An 18,260-nucleotide genomic window follows, 5' to 3' on the forward strand; every position below is an offset into this window, starting at 1 on the left:
ACTCACTGGCGGAAGACCTGTCTTTGGCGCTGGGTACCGCCCACAAGCGGGCAAATCTGGCGCCAGCGACGGAGCGGAACTGAGCCAAGAAGCTAAAACGCAAAGTTTATGTGCCGTGTCAGTGATGAGATGTGTGATTGGTTATGTAAAATGCAGTTCTAGGAAAATATCTTGGAATTCTCACTCATACTTGTATGATCGCTGCTGATATAACGTCATCTATTTTTAGTAAATTGCACGTCTCATTGAAATCTGTTTTTGGAAGGTCATCCCAAAATCCAGCACCTTAAAGGGAAACACACGCTTAATATTAAAGTGTTACTAAACCCCTTTAAAAAAATAATAATAAAAAAATAACAAACATGTTATACTTACCTGTTCTGTAGTGGTTTTGCACAGAGCAGCCCAGATCCTCCTCTTCTGGGGTCCCCCGCCGGGGCTCCATGCCCCTCCTCTTCAGCAGGTGCCCCCACAGAAAGCCACTTTCGCTCCCTAGTCCCGATGCTGCCTCTATTGACTCAGACAGACTCAGCCCCGCTCCATTGTCATAACTTTCAATTGACAGCGTCAGGAGGCAATATCAATCGATCCAATGAGAAGGGAGACAGCGGCAGGAGGCAATATCAATCGATCCAATGAGAAGGGAAACAGCGGCAGGAGGCTATATCAGGCCCTTTGCGGACCAGATACCGCCACAAACAGTGAGTCCGACCTCCGGAACGGAGCAGTAGCAGACAGGTACACCTGCAGAGCATGTACCACATCCAAGGTATGTAGTGCAGCCTCTTTGGGATGTGACGGACAAGGACGGAAGTACAATGTCCTCATTCAGGTGAAAAGCTGAAACTACCTTCGGAAGAAAGGAAGGCTGCGGGCGTAGCACCTCTTTATACTTGTGGAGGACCAAGTATGGCGACTTGCAAGACAAGGCCGCCAACTCAGAAACACGTCTGACAGATGTAATGGCCACTAGAAAAGGCACTTTCTGAGATAGCGTTGAGAGGAATTTCTTTGATGTTCTCAAAAGGAGGCTCCTGAAGAGCCGAGAACACCAGATTCAAATCCCACAGAGGAAGCGGTGGTCTAATCGGGGGAAGCACATGTCGGAGCCCCCTGCACAAAAGTACCTACCAACGAGTGGGTCGCCAAGGGTCATTGAAAAAAAACAGCCAAGGCTGAAATCCATCCCTTAATGGTGCTTAAGTCAACATCAGGACCCTGGAAACCGAATACGTCTGTGGACGCCACTCCATCTCATCGCACATAGAGATGTAGGCCTTCCAAGTGCGATGATAGATCTTCCACGAAGATGACTTCCGGGGCCCTCAGCATGGTTGAAATGACCAAATCCGACAGACCTCGGTCCCTTAGCACCTGGCTTTCAATAGCCATGCTGTTAAAGCCAGCGACTGTAAAGCAGGATGAAGTATAGGGCCTTGAGACAGAAGCCGCATTGGCAGCCGCCAGGGTGCATCCACCACCAAGCGCACAAGGTCGGCGTACCAGGGACGTCGGGGCCAATCAGGAGCGATTAGAATCACCCGGATCCCCTCGGTGTCCACTCTGCGGAGCAGACGAGTAAGGAACTTCAGTGGGAGAAACGCATAAATTAGCCGATACTGACCCCAACGGGGCCACCGACGCGTCTGTCCAAGGATCTCTGGACCTGGCCACGAACCTCGACACCTTTAAATTGTGTCGAGAGGCCAGGAGATCCACGTCCGGTGTGCCCCACCTCCGGAAAAGGAGTTGAAACACCTCCGTATGTAACGACCATTCCCCTTGATCCAGCATCTGGCGACTTAGGTAGTCCACCTTCCAGTTTTCTACGTCTGGAATGTAAACAGCTCACAGAGCCGGCACGCTCCTTTCCGCCCACCGCAGGATGTGAGCGACCTCCAATGCATCAGCCGAGCTTCTTGTTCCCCCCTGATGGTTGACATAAGCCACCGCCGTGGCGTTGTCCGACTGGATCCTGATAGGATGTCCTTGTAGCCTCTGTGACTACGAGGAGAGGCATAGCCTCTACATTGATCGGCAGGTGACATTCGCCCGGAGTCCAGCGACCCAATGCAGACTGGACCCCCCAGACTCCCCCTCAACCTGTGAGGCTTACGTCCGTCGTGATCACAGTCCAATGGAAAGGAAGGAACCACTTTATGGACTGAAGACCTGGGGATCTCAGCCACCAACTCAGGGAAGCCCTGACCAGGCGACTTACCTGAATCTGACGATCCAGACATCCACCATGAGGCCCAGAACTCGCATGCAAAAATGGAGAGACGACCATTTGCGGGATGCTAACAATTTCACCGCCGACTGGAGTGTCTGCAACTTCTCCAAAGGAAGGAAGACCTTCGCCTCCAAGGAGTCCAGAATTAATCCTAGGTACTCCCGACACTGAGTCGGTACCAAGACCGACTTCTGAATGTTCAGCACCCAACAGAATTCCTGGAGGGTCTGACTGGCTATACACTCGTCCTCTAATTCTGAGCCGGAAGCTGCTCTCAGAAGATCGTCTAAGTAGCCCACGACAGCAATGCCTCGCTGTCTGAGCAAAGCCAGAATTGGGGCGAGCACTTTGGTGAACACTCTTGGGTGCCGACGCTAGGCCAAAGGGAAGAGCCACAAACTGATAGTGGTCTTCGCTGATCGCAGAAACCTCTGATGCCCGGTGCAGATGGGCACATGCAAGTATGCGTCCTTGATGTCCAGGGACGCCAGAAAGTCCCCCGGATGGACCGCAGCAACCACCAAACGAATGCATTTCATCCTGAACTTTCGCACCCTCACAAAGGCATTGAGGGCCTTGAGGTCCAAGATCGGACAGACACCGTCCTTTGGGACCACAAACAGATTCGAGTAGAATCCCTGAAACCTTTTTTGTATTGGCACAGGTAAAATGACCCCGCACCTGAGCAAGTCTTGTACTGCTCCAATTAAAGTAGCCCGACGAGCCTGAAGAAGTGGAAGATTTAAGGGAAAGAATCTGTTTGGTGGACAAGAAAGAAACTCGACCTTGTACCCCAAAGTTACCACCTCGCAGACCCACTGGTCGGAGAGCAGGGATGTCCACCAAGCTGCAAAGCCGTCCCCCCAACCCTTGAGTTGGGCGGGGGCAAAACTTCATGCGGTAGCAGGCTTGAGAGCCGGATTGTTTGGCTTGCGCACCCAGGGACGCTTCTGTCCCCCAGCTGGAGCTTCAGACTGGGAGGATCTGCTGGCTGACCCAGATTGACGAAAATACCACTTCTGCGCGGAATAGGAGGGCACCGGCTTACGGCATGGCTCCTTCCCCTTAGAGAACTGAGGGAGAAGTGTGCTCTTACCTCCAGTGACATCCTTAATAATGTCGTCCAGCGAGGTACCAAAAAGCCTCCAACCTTTGAAGGACAAATCTGCTAGAGCTTTTTTGGATGCTTGGTCAGCGGACCAGGATTTCAGCCAAATCAGGCGGCGTAATACCTCCGCCGATACAGGTGCTCTGGAGATCAAGGGAGCTGCATCCAGAGTGGCATCACAGACATACACAAGGCCCTGTACCAACTGCTCGGCCAACCTCAAACACTCAGGGGGGGAGCTGATGCTCCTCCATTGTCGCAAAATCTTTGCCCATTCAGTAAGCATCTGAGACACCAAAGTTGCAGCCAAAATAGGCCGCAACGCAGACCACAGCATGGTGAACATGGAACGGGTCACAGCTTTGGACCTCCTATCAACCTAAAAGCTTAACCCTGCAAAGTTGGAATTAAAGGCCCCAGGACAAGCAGACTGATAGGTTTACCCACTGTCCAGGGTCAGGGCTAGTAAATTGTCGCTAAGCCCTGTAGTTAGCTGAACCCTTCCCACCATCTAACTAGGTATACCCATGTATTATGTACTGTCCCCCCCCCTTTTTTTTGTCTGCTTACAGCATCATACTCTACTTGCCTAACACGTTTGATGCAAGGCCTCTCACAGGTGGCCAAGAGAATGAAACCTCATCATGCTCACTTCATCTTGTGCTTGTATTGCACTGCTATCATTGTCTTGTTGCAATTATCTCTACCATTGCTTTGTTATTATTTATCTGTGGGGGGTCATTCCTGTGTTAATAAACCCCAGATATCTGCCATTGGCATGTCGGTGTATTATTGGGTCCAGTTACAGGGAGAGTTGTCACTAGAAAAGGAACCAGAACCCAATATTTCTAGCAGCTCCTTCAGGGCATTGCAACTGTCAGATTTTTATCTTTATTGAGGTTTCCCGTTAACTATTCTGGTGACTGGTGCCACCTGGAAGAGAAGAAAGAAAATCACACACAGCAACAATCCACATCTAAATTCAGTTCCCAAGGAATTTCAAGGCACCATTACAGGTATATTATCAAATAACATTATAGAGTATGCATTTAACCAGTTCAGCCCCAGGAGATTTGGCTGCTCAATGACCGGGCCATTTTTTGCAATTCGGAACTGCATCGCTTTAACTGACAACTGCGTGGTTCTGCGATGTTGTACCCAAACAAAATTGACTTGCTTTTTTTCCCACAAATAGAGCTTTCTTTTGGTGGTATTTGATCACCTCTGCGGTTTTTATTTTTCTGCACTATAAACAAAAAAACAGGTCAATTAAAAAAAAAATAAAAAAAAATCTTTTACTGGTAAATATCCCAATTAAAAAAAAAAAAGAAATTCTCAGTTTGGCCGATATGTATTCTTCTACATATTTTTGGTAAAAAAAAATCCCAAAAGGGGATATTGATTGGTTTGCGCAAAAGTTAGAGAGTCTACAAACTATTAGAAAGGTTTTTGGCATCTATATGGCTTTTTTTTTTTACTAGTAATAGCGGTGATCTGTGATTTATGCGGTATTGCGATGGACACTTGACAGATTTTTGGAACCATTGACATTTACAGAGCGATCAGTGCTATAAATATGCATTGATTATTATGTAAATGTCACTGGCAGGGAAGGGGTTAACACTAGTTTGTAGGAACACACGATCAGTCTTCTCTCCTCTGACAGCACGGGGATGTGTGTGTTTATACCTACACCTACACACACACACCCCAGTGCTGCTGCTCGTGCATGCGATCGAGCGTGGCCGGTGGCGATCGCGCCCACCTGCCATGTGCATCGGGTTCCCCGGTGTGCCCTCTGGCGGCTCTCCTGGGCGAAGCCGTATGTGTATGGGATTTTGCCCAGGAGAGCCATTCTGCCGCAGTAATCTGCATGAGCAGTCAGGAAGCTATTTGGGCACTCAGGCTTAAAAAGGTTCGCCATCACTGCTCTAGCATTTCTAACAGATGCCATCTTGAGCAAAGGCAGAGTGATTCATATAGCATTTACTTCCTGGAATTCATCTGCCCATAGCGAAAAATAGTTAATATTGAGAGTATTTCAGCTTTAAGGGGAGGTAAAAACGCAACTCAGCCATCTGTTTTTACCACCACCCCCAACCACAAGTGTAAACTGAACTATAACAGATCAGCAGAATAGTAAGCCTCTGCAACATTATTAAAACCTTGGAACATAAATGGCAGTCTTCTGGCATTAGACCAATTTAGAAAGTATTGTTTTCCGATTGGCCAAAATTAACTTACCATTCAATCAGAACTACTCAACCTTGAAGTACTTTGTGGGTGTGACTCTAAGCAGCCTTGTGTTTCCTGTTCAATTACGTATTTGAATGATTTGTATTCATGATGTAAATATTTTTGATACAATTGGTATACTATGTGTAATTAATAAAATTTGCTTGTGAAAAAGGGGAAACTAAAGCGCTAGCCAATACTCTCAAAGTGAGGAATAAATAATATAAACAATCACGTGAGTGGATGAATAAATGCAGCTCAAATCTATAGTGTACTAACGACAAAAAATGTGGAATAAATAAGTTTGAATGATGAGCGCAAAAATAAGTGAATGGTGAATATCCACAAAATAATAAAATATGGATAGGATCCCCAAAACAGGGGAAAAACAATAAGTGAATGAATTATGATCTAAATAGACCAATCACTAAAACCACTGTGACTGTGATAATAAACAATGAAACAAAGAGTCCAGTGTTATAAAGAAATTAAAATAACCTGTGTTATAAAGAAATTAAGATATATCTATATAAAGTCAATATAAATATAATAGAAGTCCCAGGGTGATCAAGAGTAATCTTGTGCATCCAAAACATAAAATGTTTACACGATCCCACCGGCAGCTGAGCTCACGGAGCGCTTACCTTCCTGGTGTATATAAACAGCGTGTGGATGCTCAGATAGAGACTTCAAAACCTTCCTTCTGCTGGGACGAGCTGGTCCAATCCTCGATCCTGTTGCCTGGAGAGCGTCACCCTCACTGTGTGTGGTCCGGGGCTACGCCAAAATGGAGGCTCCGTGCTCAGATCATATACAGGCCATCGATCGAGTAACAAGGAAGGAAAGAGGAAAGGAGCTCCAAATGGTGAAATATTTCACAGCAATCGATTTATTAAAGTCCAAATAGTAAAAATGCTCAACATGAGCTTGAATTAAAACGTTGAATACAGCAAGTGTCTTAATGTGCGGACGGAACGTCACGTCACTTCCGGTCACGTCTATTCAGGGCCTTACGCGTTGCGTCACGACACGTGACGCAACGCGTAAGGCCCTGAATAGACGTGACCGGAAGTGACGTGACGTTCCGTCCGCACATTAAGACACTTGCTGTATTCAACGTTTTAATTCAAGCTCATGTTGAGCATTTTTACTATTTGGACTTTAATAAATCGATTGCTGTGAAATATTTCACCATTTGGAGCTCCTTTCCTCTTTCCTTCCTTGTTACTCGATCGATGGCCTGTATATGATCTGAGCACGGAGCCTCCATTTTGGCGTAGCCCCGGACCACACACAGTGAGGGTGACGCTCTCCAGGCAACAGGATCGAGGATTGGACCAGCTCGTCCCAGCAGAAGGAAGGTTTTGAAGTCTCTATCTGAGCATCCACACGCTGTTTATATACACCAGGAAGGTAAGCGCTCCGTGAGCTCAGCTGCCGGTGGGATCGTGTAAACATTTTATGTTTTGGATGCACAAGATTACTCTTGATCACCCTGGGACTTCTATTATATTTATATTGACTTTATATAGATATATCTTAATTTCTTTATAACACAGGTTATTTTAATTTCTTTATAACACTGGACTCTTTGTTTCATTGTTTATTATCACAGTCACAGTGGTTTTAGTGATTGGTCTATTTAGATCATAATTCATTCACTTATTGTTTTTCCCCTGTTTTGGGGATCCTATCCATATTTTATTATTTTGTGGATATTCACCATTCACTTATTTTTGCGCTCATCATTCAAACTTATTTAATAAAATTTGCTACTTTTTATACAATTGTTACTTCGTTTATGGTCACTTATAAAGTCCCAACCTTTGGGGGTTATTTTGTTCTTTCCCAACCTTGAAGTACTTTAACGTCATTTGAATGTTCTGAGAATTTTGGTTCAAAATTCTACTAGTGCATACTCAGCTTTAGAGAATGCTCTACCGTAGTACAGTATCTACTTCATTCTATAATATGGATTAAAGAGACACTCACTATAGTGTCAAAACTAAACTGAATCAAACCTGTTGAACAAGATACTATATACCTACCTTTCAAGTGACGTAGTTGTGTAAAATCTGCCGTGTTGCAGATCTCCAGCCACTGTAGGTATCCGACACTGCTAGATGTGTTGAATACCCGCTCCCCTGCCACACACTGTAGTTGTTTCCATCAGCATACATCGTATTGTGTAACAAAGCAACAGTGTGTGGCAGAAGGAGCAGGTTATCCCCACACATCAGAAGTGTCCGTTACTTGCAGCAGCCAGGGAACAGCAGTAGATGCAGAGTTCTTGCGCATAGACTGCTAGAAAGAAAGAAAGCATTGATCTTGTTTTACAGGTAGGGATAATTTTATTATTGATGTCGACAAGCACTTTCAAGTATATTCTTTAAAACAGTACGAATGAGGTCAAGAATGTGCTGAGGGCAGTAATCCATAACCAAATTTCAGTTTACAAGACGCTCACTTGCTTTGGATACAGCACTTCAGCATCAACTTTGCTCTGCACTGCCTAGGTGCTTTTTTCTCAGCATTATGACGTATGGGAAGAATATCCCAAAGTATCATTCTTCTGAATGACCCTTTCAAAGGCCAAGAAAGTAAAACAACCCTAGGCATCACTCCTGGGAAAGTTCTCTCCCTACTGCTTTTCACCTATGGTGCGTTACTGCCCCTATAGTCTTTTTGAGAGCTCCCAACATCAAGAGTCTGGATTGAAGACCGATAGCTCTGCCTAAGGAAGTCCATCTTCTGCAAAAATGTAATAAATGCACCAAAATTGGTACAATAAAGTTGGCCACAGATGGGAAGAATTTTTTCAAACGAGAATTCTTACACACTGGGCGTTTTTCGAGTGTTATTACAGCTTTTTTCGAGCGAAGCCTCATCTGCAATCCCAATGTGCTGGTAAAGCACCACTAAGACCCTAACGTTTTAGGGCGTTTTTGCAGTGCCTTGGTGTGAAAGGGTAAGGCGTTTTTACAGCGCTTTCAATTCATTTCAACGGAGGGGCGTTTTTATTCATTTCAATGGAGGGGCGTTTTTGGAGCGTTTTTTTCAGCGCTCAAAAGCTGCTCCAAAGAAGCTGCTTGCAGGACTCCGTGTGAAAGGGTCCATTGAGATGCATGGAGTGTTTTATGAGCGTTTAAAGAGCGCTATTTTTAATGCCAAAATGCTGTAAAAACGCTTCGTGTGAAAGGGGTCTAAGGAAGAGAATGTTCTACGAAAGTTTGCTCATTTTAATAATTATTAGTGGGCTAAATCAATGTTAGTTTTCAACCACAGTGACTTGAAAATTCAAACGAGCAGGATGGAAATTTTTTATCGAACAAATTTCCAACAGTGCATGTGTTTATTCGGTAAACTCATTTAATTTCAAAATCAAATGTGTAACGCAAATACATTTTTTAGCACATTCAAATGTTCTGAGAATTTTCAATGGAGACAAGACATTCACACAGGTGCATAAACATAAGCTGTGTGCTTTACTGTTGCCTGCAGACACTCATTGTTGTACCACTACTCTCCAGCCCTTCAGCTTACAAACTGCCTCCTGCTACAGCCAAATATTAACATTTTTTACTTGTTCCTTGCAAGTTTGGGGTTGCATTACTGCAAATGGTGTTGGAGATTTGGTCGGGATCACTGGTGTCCTCAATGCTGAGAAATACTGGCAGATACTTATCCACCATGCCATACCACCAGGAAGGTGTGCGATTGGCCCCAAGTGTATTTTGCAGCAAGACGACAACCCCAGACATACAGCCAATGTCATTAAAGTGGAGGTTCCATCAAAAAAACTATTTTGCTTTAAACTGTAGCTTACACCTAAAAAAGAAAAAAAAGAAAAGAAATGTTTTTTTTTTACTCATCTGGAAATGCCTGTTGCTATGCGGTCCCACGAAATCTGCCTTTGAAACCACCTAGGATTCTGACATCATCTCCCTCTAATGCTCCTGGGAAATGTGTGTCATCATTTCCCAGGATGCAGTGCGCTGTCCAATTATCACTCCCCATCCAAGACTTCCAGGAAGTGCTTGTTGGCTTCACAATGCCCACAAGCAAAATGACAACGGTGTGGACATAGTTTTATAAACTATCTTTTTTGAATATCTATGCGGATCTGCAGCGGATTGTAAAATAGTAAGTGACCGGATTTATATTATAAAAACGCAGGATGAAAGGACATACATTTAAAAAATGCTAATTGTGGTTGGAACTCCGCTTTAAGAACTATCTTCAGTGTAAACAAGGAGTCCTGGGAAGTGATGCTTTGGCCCCCACAGACTCCAGATCTCATCAAGTTTGTCTGGGATTACATGAAAAGACAGAAGGCTTTGAGGCAGCCTACATCTACAGAAGATCTGTGGTTAGTTCTCCAAGAGGTTTGGAACAACCTATCCGCTGAGTTGGTTACACCAAATATTGGTTTGATTTGGATTGCTCTTCTGTTCATTTACTTTCCATTTTGTTAACTGATAATATATAATCTATTAACACTTCTATCTATGAAATCATTCTTCATTTACAGCATTTTCACACCTGCCTAAATCTTTTTGCCAAGTAGTATGCATATTCTGAAGTGAGAATTTTACCTAATCTAGAATTTAGGAAAATGTGTTATACAAAGACAATGGCAAAATAACTTTTCATTTTTTTATTTAGAGTTTTAAGTGCTACTGAGTAAATATCGACATTTGAATTTAGTCAACTAGAAAAATAAAACCGCTGAAAAGCACAGAAAACCAGAACACTGTCTTTTATAGGAATCATGACCAGGGCAAGTCGTACATGGTATATTTACATGTGAAAATTGTTGTCAATAGTGATGAATAGATAACTTTAGAATTATACAAAAATCACCAAAAAAAAAAACACTAAACACATTTTGCCCAAAGATCAACTTTGCACCTTCAAAAGCAAAAGCACCCGTCAGGTAATGCAATCTTCAACAAGTGGTGTTTGAACCAATAATAATGTGTTGGTTTATAGACTTTATTTAAGCAGCAAACAGTCAGTTTATTGCCGTTATTAACAGGTTACAACTGAATGCCATGTCTGAATTTAAAGTCCACAATAAAGCAACAGTACTTCTAACAGTACTCAGTGGGCTTTGTATGGAATAGACTGACTGGCAACATCAGGCTGTAAAGTAGTTGAGAAAAGTTTTCAGCGTACTGACGAGATCTATACTTGGGCAAGTCTTTCCACTGTCCTTCTGTACTCCGTTATCAGCTCCTGATAGCTCTCCTCAAGCTGTTCATGCTGTGTTTTCAGATCTATTTGGTTCATCTGATTTGTAAGCTCCTCTGGTTTTAAGCATCTCCTCATCTTGGCCAATTCTCGCTGATTTTTCTGTTAAGACACAAAACAGAGTATAAAACACTGAAAAATATACGAACAGATCTTGGAATTTAGTGCAGTCGATTTAGATGTGAATAGTGATATTTTTTCAACACTGGTAGTAGTAATAAAAAAAAAATTCTCCGCTCTAAGCTGCTCCACCCCAAATGCCACTCAAGCCCCAGGTGCCAGAGATAAACCAAGCCGTCCTAGCTCACAGAGACAATACAGATAACAAAAAGGTGCTCCAGACCAGAGGGATCACCGACATTTATGTGGTTTGTATAGGACATCCACGGGCATTGCAATGGCACCCCCCCCCCCCACTACTCCTAAAAGAGTACTGAATGGTGTTGGCAGTATTAACAGAGTCTTCATGGTATACTGCCCACTGCAATTCAAACATATAAAACCTACATTTTTATTAAGCCTCAATTTAAAACCATTAATGTCTGAGAGGCTATTTGCATCATATACTAAAGATTTTCTACATGTTACAGTTTGGAATAAAATTAGATAAAATACTTATCACTCAGAGATATGCACCCTTCGTATATGGTGAGAAGGACATGAGAAAAAAAAATATTGCCACATGTCCAGTTTGTGGCAAGACTAGCAGGTAATATGTTATTTCCGATTATGTGCATCTCCAGGACTAGTGGTTTGTACCCGATTGAGTACTACAGTGATGTACAGGTGTGGACATTCTCGATGCTCAAGTTGTGTTCATCTTGGACGGGGAATGCCATTGCAATGCCTATGGATGTGCTATACAAGAAACATGGAAGTGTGCAATCCCTCTGCTATTTTTTGCATAGGAAAAGTAGTAGTTCACTCGGTTCACCTAACTTACGCAGGCCATAGATTATGCAATTTTCTTTCCTGTAACCATGGGTTGCAGGAAAGAAAAACCACTCAATTCCCCCCATCAACACAGTCGGTGTTCTCCCAGCGGAGGGGCACGGGGATCCGGCCCTACCAGGAGAACACAAAGATTACTGCTAGCAGCTATAGCTGCTGGCAAGAACGGCTTGTCAAATATCCGATATGCTGGCTGTACCCAAGTTGATAGATGGTTCGACTTGGGTACAATCAGCCTGCCCATAGATGGATCGAATCTCAGCCAGTCATCTATACCCAGTGTTCCGACGAGAAATGAGCCCTATCGAATAATGCCCGCCCTGTACAGCGCTTGCACAGTACAGAGCACAACTGAGCCGCCGAAAGTCTCCGTACATGAACAGCTGTTGATCAGCTGTACGTGGCTACCTGCGCAATGAAGACTACATTGTGCCACTCTGCAATGGGCGGATGCATACAGAAGAGGCCGTATTGTATCAGGACGGGCAGAGCGCATACGATGGGGGTGGATTTCTTAAAGGGGCGGATGTATTATTGATAAGCCTGTGTCGTTTATTGAGAAATCCACCTCAAATTTATCAGCTCAGCCCATCATTATTAAATACGGTCTCTTCTGTAGGCATCACACGCTTTAATCAACATTATATCCGCCCCTTTTAGAGTTACACAAGCATCGGGAGCGTGTGGGACGTCTGCTGTGTGCAGGTGCTGCGTACAGCTTTTCATGTTTGGAGCCTTTCGGCGGGTCACTAGTGCTCTGTACTGCGCAAGCGCTGCGCCTGTGCAGTACAGGGTGGGCATTATTCGATGGGGGACCTTTCTTGTCACAACACCAGCTTAAACCTGGCCATAGGTGGGTAGAATTTCCAATTACAATTCTTAGGAAAATAATATTCTAAGAACGTTTGTTCATTTTTCTAATCATTAGTGGGGTCAAATCATTAATTGTTTTCAATTACAGTGACGAGAAAATTTCAAAGAGCAGGATGGAAATTTTTTAGAACAAATTTCTTAAAGTGTGGTTTCACAGTAAAATTAATTCCAACCAAAATCAAATGTTAAAAACAAACAAAATCTTTAAAACATTCAAATGTTCTGAGAATTTTCACACACACTTTCCTGAGACTTTTCCTAAATTCTATCAATCTACGATGAGCTTAAACTGAAGCAACATTCCATTTTTTGTCAGTGATAAAAAAGATTACAACTGGTTTGAATACATTTTAAACATTAAACTACAAAATGGCTTATGTAACAGCTTTTTTTTTTTTACGAATGTGGAGATATACAAATACAAAATATGGTTAACAGTGTTCCTTTAACAAGAAGGTGTGAAGGGTGTATAGGCAACTATTGACTGGAGAGAAGGAGTCCAAACAATAGCACTAGGCAGTACATCTGTATAGCATGGAACATATGTTCTGTGGTAACAGCTATTGATTTTAATACTATGGTATCCCCAGAAATATATGTATGAATAGAAGGTGTATATGTAAGCTACCATAGTAATACTCATGGAGAAAAAAAGTTCACATTGGGATTCCATCAAAGCTGCTATAATAGAGATTGCAAATACATCCATACCTTATATGGGCCAACAAGTCTCTTTTTGATTTCTAGTCTGTAAGCCCTGGATTTTTCAGGATCACTCATGTCTGTTGCACGAAGCCGAAGAATTTCATAAACACGTCTTGCATGTTGCTAGTGATTAAAATAGGCAAAACAGAACAATGTTACAATGTTTCCTCTATTCACAACAGCATTAAAAAAAAAAAAAAAAATACCTTTTAGCAAAAAATAGAAACTTTACAGAAATCAACAGTTTTAGGGATTCTGTACATGTGCTTCTAGTCATAATGGTGGTCACTGTAAGTGATACGCAGCAAAGCTGTGTTTATGTGAATGCTCAAATCCTAAAGCTATGGCTCGCATCCCACCCTCCTTCCCTAAAGATACTAATGCCGCGTTCACACGATCGTTTTTAATGTCATGGGAAAAAAAACGACGTTTTTCTCGATGTGATTCTTGTCAAGCCTGCCTTGCATACACAAGATCGCGGAAAAAATGCTTGAGCAAAGCGCGGTGACGTACAACGCGTACGACGGCACTATAAAGGGGAAGTTCCATTCGATTGGTGACACCCTTTGGGCTGATTATGCAAATTTCCCTGCTCAGAACTTGCTTCTGAGCATGCACGTTTTTTTCCCCCGTCGTTAAAGCGTACACACGACCATTTTTCGACGACGTGAAAAACGTCGAGAAAAAATAGAGCATGTTCTAAATTTTTAATGCCCATTTTTCTTGTCGAGAAAAATGCTCTGGAGCCCACACACAATCGTTTTTAACGACCAAATTAAAAAAATTGCATTTTTCTCGTCATGAAAAACGGTCGTGTGTAAGCGGCATTAGTTCACACACTTTGCTTTACTACAGGAGGAGTAGAGTACAGTGTGTATGTCCACCGTGTAAAGTGAATGACAGAAAAATAAAAGTAAAAACACGGCTTGTGTTCACTCTGAATGGCAAATCATTTTTATACGATTTTCCTAGCACATGATTGGCTGATTAAAGTGAATATAGCTTCATCTTAATTTACCCTACACCATGAACATTCACTTTGCAGAAGTAAACAGTCTCCATTTATTTTTTAAATAAATCCAATTCTGTGGTTCCTCAAGAATAGTATCCATCATAATATTTTCTCTCATGTCACAACTCTGCCGGGAATAGATTTCAGGAAGGTTTGGGAAGTCATGAAGACCCGAGCTTGTGGATATTGTCTTGGGTAGGAATATGCAAAGTACTGTTGTTGCATGTAACCGAAAGGAAAAGATTACCTTTCGGAGCATGTTACACATTACACCCATATTTAGGATGTACCGTGTAACATGCTTCAGAACGTTTCCCTGTGTTTTATTCTACAAGCAGAGAGAGAAATACTTTTTGATTCTGCAGAATAGCATGTCGCTCCTAAATCCTGATGTAGGCTGACAACATAGGGCCAGATTCACATACCTTTACGGCGGCGTAACGTATCCCGTTTACGTTACACCGCCGCAAGTTTTCAGCACAAGTGCTTGATTCACAAAGCACTTGCCTGTAAACTTGCGGCGGCGTAGCGTAAAGCCGTCCGGCGCAAGCCCGCCTAATTCAAATGGGGCGTGTACCATTTAAATTAGGCGCGTTTCCGGCGTCGAACGTACTGTGCATGCTCCGTTTTGAAATTTCCCGCCGTGCTTTGCACGAAATGACGTCGCCCCGACGTAATGTTTTGAACGGCGACGTGCGTTACGTCCTTTCGTATTCCCGGACGACCTACGCAAAAAAAATTGAAATTCGACGCAGAAACAACGGCCATACTTTAACATGGGCTGTCTATTTTTACACCATCTAAATAGCAGCCGTAACTTTGCGACGGGAAAAGCCGACTAGCGACGACGTAAGAGAATGCGACGAACGCGTGTACCTTCGCTGATCGCCGTGAACAGCCAATTTGCATACCCGACGCGGAAAACGACGCGAACTCCACCCAGCGGGCGCCGAAGTATTGCATCTTAAGATCCGAAGGCGTGCGAAGCCGTACGCCTGTCGGATCTTAGCCAAATGCCGTCGTATCTTTGTTTGTGAATTACAAATAAAGATATGACGCGGCAAATTTGAAAGTACGCCGGAGTATCAGCAGATACTCCGGCGTACTTTTTCTGTGAATCTGGCCCATAGCATTTTAGTGGACTGAGTGATGTCGGCTCTATCCAGTTGCCTTTAGCTAATCAACTCAACTACGCCTGCTCTCAGACCTCTATAAACATGAAAAAAGCAAATCATTCTGTAGTCCGTGAGTGATAAGAAATATGAGATTTGAGAGCATGCCAGCAGTGTACACAGGACGGCTCAGAATTTCTGACAAGATCAACACGTGTTTTTTTCTCCTATCACAGATATATTTAACAGACAAAAAAACGAAGCAAATAAACAAAAAAATGGTTATGGTTAACATGCACTTTAACCAGTTAAAGACCACCCACCTCATATATACTGCTGCAGGGCAGCTCTATTGCACGAAACAATGTACCTGTGCGTGGTTTCGTGCATGAGATACTGTCGGTGTGCGCTAAGGGAGCACGTGCATGGGTCACCCGAGATCGCTCCACAGAGAGGCAGAACCGAGATCTGTCTATGTAAACAAGGGGAGAACATTGAGATTGCTGTTCCTGATTACTAGGAACAGACAATCTCCATGTTGTCCCAGTCAGTCCATCTCCCACACGGTTAGAAAACTCAAAAAAAAAAAAAAAGCTGATCACCGTCATTACCAGTAAATAAAAGTCCATAAGTATATCCCATAATTTGTAGGTGCCATAACTTTTGTGCAAACCAATCAATATACATTATAGAATATATATATATATATATATATATATATATATATATATATATATATATATATATATATATATATATTATATATATATATATATATATATATATATATATATATATATATATATTTATTAGGGCTGTGGAAATTAACTATTAATTCATCGATTAATCTAAAATTTTTTTGATCGATCAAAATTTTTTTGATTTGTACTCACCTCTCCACCGGCTTCAGAGAGTTCCCTCAGAGATCCAGTGACGTCACGGCAACCAGCGGGGCTTGCCGTGTCCATCTGAAGGGCTCATTTGCTGTGCCTTCATATCTGCATGCCGGCGGGACCTTACTATCTGCCACACGCAAGGGCTGTTACACTTCCCTCTATCACTTCCCTCTATCAACCTGGGATTCTACAGCCATCCACTGGGAGTTGTGATAGTTCCCTTCATGGGACATCTACATGCCGACAGACTGATGTTAACCTCATCTTGATTCAGCAGTTGGATCGTTGTACACATTTTTATACCAGTATCATACTTGGCTACATGTTTTTATGACTGCTTTTGTTACCATTTGGTATTACTCACACCATTTTTACAGTTTATGTAGCTACATCGATGTATCTCCAGTGCAATATTTATTTTGTTACCTACTTGAAGACTATAAAAGTTTTAATGCTATTCCCATCGAGCGCTGCCTTTGTGTGTTTTTTGTATCCTGCTATCCATTTTTCCAGTTGTTGGGAATCAGCCTGCAAGGAGATCCGCTAAAAGTAGTTGGATCTGTATGTGCGTTATAATTAATCGAAATTAGTCGATTAAAAAAAAAAATCGATTAATCGAACACAACAATTTTGATCAGTAACAGCCCTAATATATATATATATATATATATATATATATATATATATATATATATATATATATATATATATATATATATATATATATATTTTTTTTTTTACCAAAAATATGTAGAAGAATACATATTGGCCTAAATTTATGAAGACATTTGTTTGCTTTTTTTGGATATGTTTTATAGCAGAAAGTCAAAAATATTGGTGTTTTTTTTTTTCAAAATTGTCTTTTTTTTGTTCATAGTGCAAACAATAAAAACCACAGAGGTGATCAAATACCACCAAAAGAAAGCTCTATTTGTGGAAAAAACAACAACATTAACTTTATTTGGGTACAACGTGGCATGACTGCAACGTAGTTCCATATGGCAAAAATTGGCCTGGTCATTAAGGGGGTCAATCCTTTTGGGGCTGAAGTGGTTATAGAGACCCCCTATCACCACCCGTTTATATTACCGTGAAGAGGTTCTGTACATTTGCCACACTTCCTTAGAAGTGCCAGCCAGATGTTGGGGCTTCTCTTCTGCTCCCAAGCCCTGACATTCTCCTGACAGCCTTGTAATATCTGCAAGGTCTTTCCTGGCTGACCCCCTACCTTCACCTTTACCGTCCCAACCTCGGATTGCGAGTAACGCGCTTAACTAGCGTTTCGCAATACTAGCACTGTATTTAAACAAAAACCTAACTTGGTTTTGGAGCATTGTCTCAAAGTGGTGTGCAGTACCGCGTTTGGCCTGAGGTGGGGCGCCGGAGTCGAGCAGAGGCGCCTTTTGGAAATGCGCAGAAAGGCCCGAGGACAGTTCGGCTGACCTCAACAAACTTTGGGAACGGCGTCTATCCGAGGTTTGCCGAGGTCAGCCGAGGTGTCCTCGGGGCCTTTCCGAGGCTCTTCAGCGCCGCCCTACCGCCCCACTTCTGGCCGCATGCGGTATTACATGCCATTGAAGTCAATGCGGAACAAATTATTTTCGTTTCCATTGACTTCAATGGATACGATATGCGAGTACTTTGGATTACGAGCATTCTCCTGGAACGGATTATGCTCGTAATCAGAGGTTGCACTGTAATCTATATATAAAAAAAAATGATCAATCCTGATCTACTGTCGGCCCCTCTTCTCCTCTTGAGGCCGGAAAACAACAGGATGGCACAAATATTCCCAAAAGACCCCTTTTTGGAAAATACTCTCCAAGGTATTTAGTAGGAGGCATGGAAAGTTTTTTTAAGTTGTAATTTTTTGGAAAATATA

The 18,260-nt window shown here is 42.7% G+C and overlaps 1 protein-coding gene across 3 annotated transcripts in view; it reads right to left on the bottom strand.

The window, feature by feature from the left end:
* Positions 1–10,218: 10,218 nt before the first annotated feature.
* Positions 10,219–18,260, bottom strand: part of HAT1 (histone acetyltransferase 1) — a 75,466-nt gene continuing 67,424 nt past the window's right edge. For all 3 annotated transcript variants that reach the window (XM_040357755.1, XM_040357754.1, XM_040357753.1), the window contains exons 10-11: positions 13,365–13,481; positions 10,219–10,931 (exon numbers count right to left, since the gene is read on the bottom strand). In XM_040357755.1, coding sequence (XP_040213689.1) covers positions 10,764–10,931; positions 13,365–13,481 — 285 coding nt within the window. In that variant the 3' untranslated portion in view covers positions 10,219–10,763. The remainder of the gene's footprint in view (positions 10,932–13,364; positions 13,482–18,260) is intronic.

This window comes from Rana temporaria, chromosome 6 (assembly GCF_905171775.1).
Source record: "Rana temporaria chromosome 6, aRanTem1.1, whole genome shotgun sequence".
Classification (NCBI taxonomy): Eukaryota; Metazoa; Chordata; class Amphibia; order Anura; family Ranidae; genus Rana; species Rana temporaria.